Source organism: Macrosteles quadrilineatus, unplaced genomic scaffold, assembly GCF_028750875.1.
Source record: "Macrosteles quadrilineatus isolate MER2022 unplaced genomic scaffold, UCM_ALF_1.0 Scaffold_4__1_contigs__length_99947679, whole genome shotgun sequence".
NCBI classification, from domain to species: Eukaryota; Metazoa; Arthropoda; class Insecta; order Hemiptera; family Cicadellidae; genus Macrosteles; species Macrosteles quadrilineatus.
In genome coordinates, this window is record NW_026542597.1 from 49,353,686 (window position 1) to 49,364,411 (window position 10,726).

The 10,726-nt window shown below is 38.3% G+C and overlaps 1 protein-coding gene across 1 annotated transcript; it reads left to right on the forward strand.

The window, feature by feature from the left end:
• The first annotated feature begins 474 nt into the window (after positions 1–474).
• On the forward strand, positions 475–3,132 carry LOC128992913 (uncharacterized protein K02A2.6-like). The gene has a single exon (XM_054416657.1). It carries the CDS (start codon positions 475–477, stop codon positions 3,130–3,132), a length of 2,658 nt encoding a protein of 885 aa, XP_054272632.1.
• The last annotated feature ends 7,594 nt before the right edge of the window (positions 3,133–10,726 follow it).

Sequence of the window (10,726 nt, forward strand, 5' to 3'; positions counted from 1 at the left end):
AATGTAAAATTACGTGCCTATTCTGGTGATGAAGTTAAGGTAGTAGGCCAAGTAGATGTTAATGTGGTTTATGAACAGACAAGCTACATGTTGCCTATGACAGTAGTGGATGTAGATAAAGCAAACGCACCGTTGCTTTTAGGTAGAAATTGGTTGCAAAAAATAGTTTTGAACTGGAACTCTATTTTTTCAAGTAAGCCTAATGCAGTCCAGACTCATAAGCTCTGTACACAGTCTAGGCCTAGTTCTCGAGACCATGATGTTTTGGCAGAACCTAGCCTAACCAAGGTCCAAGTGCCTAAAGATGTTGATCTTTTGAAAAATAAATATTGGTCTGTATTTAAAGGTAAAATAGGTGAAATTAAAAATGTGAAAGCTCACATAGTATTGAGAGAGGGGTCGACTCCGAAATTTTGTAAATTTAGGCCAGTGCCTTTTTCGTTACGCCATAAGGTTGAAGAAGAGTTACAGAAGATGGTGGATGACGGTGTAGCCTATCCTGTGACTAGTTCGGAGTGGGGCACACCATTGGTAGTCATACCTAAACAGCAGGGAGTTAGGTTATGTGGTGATTTCAAGGTTACCTTGAATCAGGTAATTCAACATGAGCATTATCCTTTGCCTCAACCTGATGATATATTTGCGGCACTGTCGGGATGTCAGTTCTTTTCAGTGTTGGACTTGCAGTCTGCGTACCTACAGATGCCTGTTGCGGAATCGTCTCAAGAGTTATTGACGCTAACAACTCACAAAGGGTTGTTTCGACTCCGGCGTTTGCCATTTGGACTGTCTTCGGCCCCCGCTTTGTTTCAGGCTGCCATGGACAAGATTTTGTCAGGTTTAAGCGGTATGGTAGCATACCTGGATGATGTCATCGTAGGAGGTTCTTCGCGCCAAGAAGCGTACTCTCGTCTGGAACTGGTACTACAGCGTCTAAGTGACTATGGGGTCAAAGTTAATGAATCCAAATGTAATTTTTTACAGTCCCAGGTGGAGTATTTGGGTTACCGCCTGTCAGCGGAAGGAATTAGCCCGCAAGTGGGTATTCTTGATGCCATCCGGAACGCACCGGAGCCTACTAACAAAGATGAGCTGCGTGCCTACATAGGCCTAATAAATTATTATGGCCGTTCCATACCTAATCTGTCTGCCAAGTTGAGTTGCTTTTATGATTTGATTAAGAAAGATGTGTCCTGGAAATGGACTAAACAATGTTCTGATGTTTTTCAGTTGAGTAAAACTTGGGTATGTGATTCGCACATACTGGTTCACTATGATGTTAATAAGCCGTTAGTGCTAACTTGTGACGCAAGCCCTAGAGGAGTTGGGGCTGTTTTGTCTCATATTATTGATGGTGAGGAAAGGCCTATTGCCTTTGCCTCCAAGTCTTTGAGTTCTAGTGAGAAAAATTATTCTCAATTACACCGAGAAGCTCTTGCATTGGTTTTTGGTGCAAAAAAGTTCCACAAATATATTTATGGCAGGATGAATGTTATTTTGCAGACAGACCATCAACCATTAACAGCCATATTTGGTTCTAAGAAAGGAATACCTAGTCTTGCCGCAGCACGGTTGCAACGATGGGCATTGATATTATCAACCTACAACTTTGAAGTTCGATATCGAAAAGGATCTGAGGTATCACATGCGGATGCATTGTCAAGATTACCCCTACCCATGGATGAATCCCTGGAATTGGAAGCTAACTGTGTCGCCCATGTGGAGGAATGCTTGGAGGTATTCAACTGCCAATTGGTGAGTGAAAATCCACTTACTTCTGTAGATGTAGCAAGATTTACTGGCAGAGATCCACTTTTATCTAGAGTCCGTGATTTTTTGTGGCATGGCTGGAGAGATGTAAAAGACCCTAAGTTGACTCCTTATTTAAAGAGGAAGGATGAGTTGTCCATTGAGGCTAATTGTGTATTATGGGGTTCTCGAGTTGTAATTCCTGATAAACTTAGAGACAATGTGCTTCGGTTGTTACATGACCAACATCCTGGTATTGTAAGAATGAAAATGCTCGCAAGAAGCTACGTTTGGTGGCCTGGTCTTGAACCAGCGATTGAGAGTATGGTTAGATCATGTCATATCTGTCAGAGTTCTCGGAACTCGTCTGTGAAGGTTCCATTGCAGCAGTGGCCTAAGTCCACAAGGAGGTGGCAGCGTGTACATATTGACTTTGCTGAGGAGCCTACTTCTAGACAACAAATGCTTGTACTTGTAGATACTTATTCTCGGTGGATCGAGGTATTTTTGATGAATTCTACTACCACTTCCAGTACAGTTTCCCGTCTTCGAACCCTGTTTGCTTCTTATGGGTTACCTGAAGAGCTAGTTTCTGATAACCAAGCTACCTTTACTAGTTCCGAATTTAGAGAGTTTTTGGCTAAGAATGGAGTTAAATTTACGTTAACACCACCCTACCATCCTGCTTCCAATGGTTCTGCTGAGCGCAGTGTTCAAATTGTCAAGAAAAATCTACTTCGACAAGTCTTGGGAGAGAGTGCCACAGGTTCCATTACCTTACAGCACAAGTTGGACAATTTCTTGATTTCGTATCGTAACACCCCTTGCTCTGTAACGGGGCTCACACCAGCTGAGATGTTCCTGAATTGGAAGCCTAGGACGAAGTTAACCTTATTCAAGCCTAACTTGCAAGAGACGATACATCGACAGATGGATCGACAGAAGAAGTATGCGGATAGGAGTAGAGGAAAGTTCCGAAGTTTTGAGGAAGGAGAATTGGTATTGGTTCGAACAGTAAGGAATGAGAAGGTATCTTGGGTGCCAGGGAAGATTTTACAAAAGCGTAGCCCAGTAACTTACATTGTGTCATCACTGGGGTGCACACGGGTTTGTCATGCTGACCATCTACGAACCCGGGAATATTCCCTTCAAGAAGAGGAGCCTACTGTTCCACCCATCCAGAGCTGCTACACTCCAGGAACACCCGCAAGGAGGAATGTAAATGAAAAACCAGCCTCTCCGGAGAAACAATCGCCGCAGAAGAAGTCCACGTCAGACGAACCACCAGTGGCAGAACTTCCGCCTCCCGTTGTGCAGTGCAGTCCGCCACAACTAAGACGTTCTGACAGGACTGTGAAGAAGCCTGCGCGGCTTGATTTGTAGGCCTTAGCAAAAGCAAGGCGCAGAAGAATTTTTAGTTTATTTTTATGAAGTAATTGATTTTGAGTTACAATAATTATTAAGCCAAGTTATATTAAAGTACTGTTGAGTGGCCTACCAGGTTTTTAATTTTTATTTGGTCAAGTGAAGAATCACCAATTTTTAGTTGTGGCGAGTGTGATATATTTTAAAGTTATATGCACTAGCAGAAAGTAGTGCTATTTAGTTTGTGTGTGTGGCTGCACTGCCAACGCAATGACGTCACAGCTGATGTCTCTGAACCGGCCTCAGTTCTACGTTATCTACAGGTTAGTCGTGTCATTCTTATGTGCGGTTCTTTTAACTCTGTAGTAGTGATAGGATATAATAATACTAAATAATGATCATTTGGAATTTCAACTATAAATCGAAATGTTCGGTTTGATCCAACCATAAATTCAGTTTCTCAGTCACTATACGTGATGTTATTTTCTTGGAAGTTCTACTGTTAGTAACAACCAGCTGAGAGGTCATTGTAGAGAACATTCTATATAACGATGCCACTCTACGCTTGCTGTATCAGTTGACTCTTGCTTTTCTGTATGTTAATTTTCCATGGGGGTTTTCAACTAGTACTTACTTTTGTTTTGTTTTATATAGGATTTAAAAGCAGTATTTTATAGTTTTTTTCAGAGTGTTTTCTCAAGTAAAATTAGTTTACACTAGTATATATTCTGATAAGGGTTACTAGACACTAACTGATAATAATCTTAGTAAGATATTAACTGAAATCATGTTCGTTAGTTGTAGTGTACCAGCTGGTGTTATTGTCACATGTTTTAAGATGAATTAATTGTCGACATGTTTACAGTTCAGTTGTTTGTTTACTCACTTAGAATACACATCATGTTTTTCAAAATATGTCTAAATATTTTATTCTTTTAAGCTTGGTTGAAACTTGTTTTAAGCTTGGTTTAAGCTTGTTTTAAGATTGTTTTACGCTTGATTTTAGCTGGTTTTAAGCTTCTTTAAGCTTGGTTTAAGCTGGTTTAAGCTGGTTTTAAGCTTGGTTTTAGCTTGTTTAAAGCTTGTTTTAAGGTTGATTTAAGCTTGTCTTTAGCTGGTTTGAAGCTTGGTCTTAGCTTGTTTTAAGCTAACACAATAGAAAATGATTTTTTTTTTTCTAAGTCCATCAAAACACACAAACACATACAAATAATCGAGCTGATGAACAATAAAATCTACATGATCAGTTTACAGACAGTACACTTGGTTTTATCTTGGTTGTTGTTTGGTTTTAGCTTGTTTTAAGCTTGGTTTTAGCTTGTTTAAAGCTTGGTTTTAGCTTGTTTTAAGCTCGGTCTTAGCTTGTTTTAAGCTTGGTTTAAACTTGTTTCAAGCTTGGTTTTATTTTGTTTAAAGCTTGGTTTAAGCTTGATTTTAGCTTGTTTTAAGCTTCTTTAAGCTTGGATTAAGCTTGTTCTAAGCTTGTTTTAAGCTTGGTTTTAGCTTGTTTTAAGCTTGGTTTAAACACGTTTAAAGCTTGGTTTTAGCTTGTTTAAAGCTTGTTTTAAGCTACTTTAATGTTAGCTTAAGCTTGTTTTAAGCTTGGTTTAAGCTTGGTTTAAGCTTGTTTTGATTTTATGTGGTTTTAAGCTTCTTTAAGCATGGCTTAAGCTTGTTATAAGCTTGGTTTAAGCTTGTTTTATGCTTGATTTTATGTGGTTTTAAGCTTCTTTAAGCTTGGCTTAAGCTTGTTATAAGCTTGGTTTAAGCTGGTTTATACTTGTGTTAAGCTTGGTTTAAGCCGGTTTTAAGCTTGGTTTTAGCTTGGTTTTAGCTGGTTTAAGCTTGTTTTAAACTTGTTTTAAGCTTCTTTAAGCTTGGATTAAGCTTGTTCTAAGCTTGTTTAAAGCTTGGTTTTAGCATGTCTTAAGCTTGGTTTTAACTTGTTTTAAGCTTGGTTTTAGCTTGTTTAAGCTTGTTTTAAGCTTGATTTAAGCTTTTTTAAGCTTGGTTTAAACTTGTTTTAAGCTTGGTTTTATTTTGTTTAAAGCTTGGTTAAAGCTTGATTTTAGCTTGTTTTAGCTTCTTTAAGCTTGGATTAAGCTTGTTCTAAGCTTGTTTTCAGCTTGGTTTTAGCTTGTTTAAAAATTGGTTTAAGCTTGTTTTATGCTTTATTTTAGGTGGTTTTAAGCTTCTTTAAGCTTGGCTTAAGCTTGTTTTAAGCTTGGTTTAAGCTGGTTTAAACTTGTGTTAAGCTTAGTTTAAGCCGGTTTTAAGCTTGATTTTAGCTGGTTTATGCTTGTTTTAAGCTTGTTTAAAGCTTGGTTTAAGCTTGGTTTTAACTTGTTTTAAGCTCGGTTTTAGCTAGTTTTTAGCTTGTTTTAAACTTGTTTTAAGCTTCTTTAAGCTTGGGTTAAGCTTGTTCTAAGCTTGTTTTAAGCTTGGTTTTAGCATGTTTTAATCTTGGTTTTATGGTTAATCTTGGCTTTTAGCTTGTTTTAAGCTTGTTTTAAACTTGTTTTAAGCTTCTTTAAACTTGTTTTAAGCTTCTTTAAGCTTGGATTAAGCTTGTTCTAAGCTTGTTTTAAGCTTGGTTTTATCTTGTTTTAAGCTTGGTTTTAGCATGTTTTTAGCTTGGTTTTAGCTTGTTTTAAGCTCGGTCTTAGCTTGTTTTAAGTTTGGTTTAAACTTGTTTTAAGCTTGGTTTTAGCTCATTCAAAGCTTGGTTTAAGCTTGGTTTTATCTTGTTTTAAGCTTGGTTTTAGCTTGTTTTAAGCTCGGTTTTAGCTTGTTTAAAGCTTGGTTTTATCTTGTTTTAAGCTCGGTTTTAGCTTGTTTAAAGCTTGGTTTAAGGTTGTTTTAAGCTTGTTTTACGCTTGATTTTAGCTGGTTTTAAGCTTCTTTAAGCTTGGCTTAAGCTTGTCTTAAGCTGGTTTAAGCTGGTTTTAAGCTTGGTTTTATCTTGTTTTAAGCTTGGTTTTAGCTGGTTTAAGCTTGTTTTAAGCTTGGTTTTAGCTAGTTTGAAGCTTGGTCTTAGCTTGTTTTAAGCTAACACAATAGAAAATGATGATGTCTATCAAAACACACAAACACATACAAATAATCGAGCTGATGAACAATAAAATCTACATTGTTACAGAAATACACTGTTTACAGACAGTACACTTGGTTTTATCTTGGTTGTCGTTTGGTTTTAGCTTGTTTTATGCATGTTTTAAGCTTGTTTAATCTTGACTTAAGCTTGTTCTAAGCTTCTTTAATCCTGCTTAAGCTTGTTCTAAGCTTGTTTTAAGCTTGGTTTTAGCTTCTTTAAAGCTTGGTTTTAGCTTGTTTTAAGCTTCTTTAAGCTTGGATGAAACTTGTTCTAAGCTTGTTTTAAGCTATATAGGATGCGGCTTGCGCGAGTGCAGCGTCAGGCAGCACTAAGGGTAGCATCTGCCTATCGAACAGTGTCCGAACCCGCCGTCCTGGTGGTTGCTGGAGTCATCCCCGTCAAACTTTTGGCGGCGGAGAGGAAGGCAATTTATCAGCGCCTTGGGGAGGACCAGGCAAGAATTAAGGAACGCGCCCGGACCTTCCAGCTGTGGCAGGAGAGCTGGGAACAGGAGGCAAGGGGGCTCTGGACCAGGCGACTTATACAACAGGTCCAACCTTGGGTTAATCGGCGGTGCGGAGAGGTGAACTTCTACCTCACCCAATTTCTGACGGGTCACGGCTTTTTCCGGTCGTTCTTGTTCAGGATGGGCAAAGCCGTGTCACCCGATTGGATATACTGCCCAGGCATTCCCGATGACGTGGAACACACTTTCTTCCACTGCCAGCATAGGGAAAGGCCCCACCTAGAGGCTCAACCCGACTGCTGCTGCTAGAGGCCCGAGTAGGACTGCTGTCGGTGGACACGGTCATACCGATGATGATGGAGGGTGAGGACAATTGGACCTGTGTGTCACTTTACATCCAGGGTGTTCTCCGCGCCAAGAAGCTTGACCTCGACCAGGATGCGGTGTAGGTCAAAAAAATAAATAATGCCAGAAACGGTGCGAGCCCTGTGGGCTTAGGTCACATGTTGGCCTGACTTGAAGTAATGTGACAAACAATTCCAGGTCTGTGTCCAACAGAGTAGAGGGGGTTTTTTAGTGAGTAGTCTGTGATAAACTCAGGAGTCTCACACTACAGGCTGGCTACCTGTGTGCGTAAAAGCATTTTCCCTCCTCACCCTAAAAAAAATAAAAAAAAACTTGTTTTAAGCATGGTTTAGCTTGTTTTAAGCTTGGTTTTAGCTTGTTTTAATCTTGGTTTAAGCTGGTTTTGAGCTTGTTTTTAGCTTGTTTTAAGCTTGGTTTTAGCTTGTTTTAAGGTTGGTTTTAGCTTGTTTTAAGCTTGTTTTAATCTTGGTTTTAGCTGGTTTTAAGCTTGTTTTTAGCTTGTTTTAAGCTTGGTTTTAGCTTGTATAAATCTTAGTTTAAGCTTGGTTTTAGCTGGTTTGAAGCTTGGTCTTAGCTTGTTTTAAGCTAGCACAATAGAAAATGATTTTTGGTTTCTAAGTTAAAAACACACAAACACATACAAATAATCGAGCTAATGAACAATAAAATCTACATGATCAGTTTACAGACAGTACACTTGTTTTTATCTTGGTTGTCGTTTAGTTTAAGCTTGTTTTAAGCTTGGTTAAAGCTTGTTTAAAGCTTGGTTTTAGCTTGTTTAAAGCTTGGTTAAAGCTTGATTTTAGCTTGTTTTAAGCTTCTTTAAGCTTGGATTAAGCTTGTTCTAAGCTTGTTTTAAGCTTGATTTTAGCTTGTTTTTTTTAGCTTGATTTTAGCTTGTTTTAAGCTTCTTTAAGCTTGGATTGAGCTTGTTTTAAGCTTTTTTTACGCTTGATTTTAGCTTGTTTTAAGCTTTGTTTAAGCTTGGTTTTAGCTTGTTTTAATTTTCTTTAAGCTTGGATTAAGCTTGTTCTAAGCTTGTTTTGAGCTTGTGTTAAGCTTGGTTTTAGCTTGGTTTAAGCTTGGTTTTAGCTTGTTTTTATCTTGGTTTTAGCTGGTTTTAAGCTTCTTTAAGCTTGGCTTAAGCTTGTTTTAAGCTTGGTTTAAGTTTGTTTAAACCTGGTTTTACGCTTGATTTTAGCTGGTTTTAAACTTGGTTTTAGCTTGTATAAAGCTTGGTTTAAGCTTGGTTTTAGCTGGTTTGAAGCGTGGTCTTGGCTTGTGTTAAGCTAACAAAATAGAAAATGATTTTTTTTCTAAGTCAAAAACACACAAACAAATACAAATAATCGAGCTGATAAACAATAAAATCTACATGATCAGTTTACAGACAGTACGGTGGACACGGTCATACCGATTATGATGGAGGGTGAGGACAATTGGACCTGTGTGTCACTTTACATCCAGGGTGTTCTCCGCGCCAAGAAGCTTGACCTCGACCAGGATGCGGTGTAGGTCAAAAAAATAAATAGTGCCAGAAACGGTGCGAGCCCTGTGGGCTTAGGTCACATGTTGGCCTGACTTGAAGTAATGTGACAAACAATTCCAGGTCTGTGTCCAACAGAGTAGAGGGGGTTTTTTAGTGAGTAGTCTGTGATAAACTCAGGAGTCTCACACTACAGGCTGGCTACCTGTGTGCGTAAAAGCATTTTCCCTCCTCACCCTAAAAAAAATAAAAAAAGCTTGTTTTAAGCATGGTTTTAGCTTGTTTTAAACTTGGTTTTAGCTTGTTTTAATCTTGGTTTAAGCTGGTTTTGAGCTTGTTTTTAGCTTGTTTTAAGCTTGGTTTTAGCTTGTTTTAAGGTTGGGTTTAGCTTGTTTTAATCTTGGTTTTAGCTGGTTTTAAGCTTGTTTTTAGCTTGTTTTAAGCTTGGTTTTAGCTTGTATAAAGCTTAGTTTAAGCTTGGTTTTAGCTTGTTTAAGGTTGGTTTTAGCTTGTTTTAAGCTTGGTTTTAGCTTGTTTTAATCTTGGTTTTAGCTGGTTTTGAGCTTGTTTTTAGCTTGTTTTAAGCTTGGTTTTAGCTTGTTTTAAGAGTGGTTTTAGCTTGTTTTAAGCTTGGTTTTAGCTTGTTTAAAGCTTGGTTAAAGCTTGGTTTTAGCTTGTTTTAAGCTTGGTTTTAGCTGGTTTAAGCTTGTTTTAAGCTTGGTTTTAGCTGGTTTGAAGCTTGGTCTTAGCTTGTTTTAAGCTAACACAATAGAAAATGGTTTTATTTTCTAAGTCCATCAAAACACACAAACACATACAAATAATCGAGCTGATGAGGGAGCCTACCAGTAGACCGACAAGATACTTGGTCGTCCGGCCACTAGACCGTCTTTTTTAATTAAATAGATAAATACTGAAAACCAGTACGTCGACAAGTTATTTCATCGTCATTCCAGTTGACCGGCCTGTAAAACTAAATTATTATATACGAGAAACCAACTTGTCGTCAATCGACCCGACCGACTTACCACTTGCTCGTCTTTTAGGTGGGGATAGGGGGCCGAGTGGGAGGAGCTAACCGGGGATTACCCAGGAGTTTGAGGCGCTTCTCATGGTTGAACCACCTCGCTCGAGGCTAGAAGCCAGTATTGCCAACTGAAAGTACTATAGCTCCGTCGAACACTACACACGCGGCGTGTTTATTGTACAGTCTGGCGTTTAGTTGACGTTGGCGCGCAATTCTAATAGATAGTTTCGTCGTTTCTATAGCAACCGTGCCGTGACCTTGTCCTTGGTCTCGCGCATTCCTCTGCCTTTGTATTATTTAATCTGCATCGAAAGATAAGACTCGCTTATATGCATTGACTATTGAGTCAAATAACAATTTCATTCGGGGTTTTTGATCGTTCGTTTGGATAAAACTGCGTACCGTATATTGTTGAATCAAATTTGTAGTGTGGTAATATGGTACCTGTGTATAATTATGGGTATCATGGAGGTCAATTTACCTCGTGTATATCAACAAAGTTTAATATCTTAAATTAATCCGAACGATTCATAGTAGCCAACAGGCACAAAGTAGTGTATTATGCAAGATGTAAATTTCAAACATGTGTAAGAGTAAAGTAAGAAATATTCGCAAGTTTACTGCAACAGTAGTTCGTTAGGATTGTCTATTTAAGAAAGTTATTATTACGTGTATAAGCCGTTCATCAAGCGTCATGATAAAGAAAATCTTTTAAAGAAGTGAAAGTGTATATAAAATATCTATAAATAAAATTAGAGTTTTCTCTGTGCATTGTTCAGGATTATGTATTTTTCGGTAATGTTTGAGTTTATACTTTAAATAGTATATTTCATTACTAGGACCGAAAGTGGCATTTTCCGGCGCGTGCTCAAGTTTTTGTGTGAGGCGAAGCCGAACACAGGGAATCTCAATTTCACGTGCGAGGCGAAGCCGAGTACGTGAGAGCTATTTTCACGTACGAGGCGAAGCCGAGGACGGGAATAATGGAGCAAGTACCGGATAATAACTTTCGGTACGAGTTATTAACGATACTTTTCATCACGACGCAAAAATACACAAACACAGAATAGCAGACCTCAGTAATATTACAATAATTATCTATCAAACAATTTGTTTGAACATAAAAATAAAATAAAATCTTCTAAAAGTAAACCTTTGTTCATTTTTGTTTAA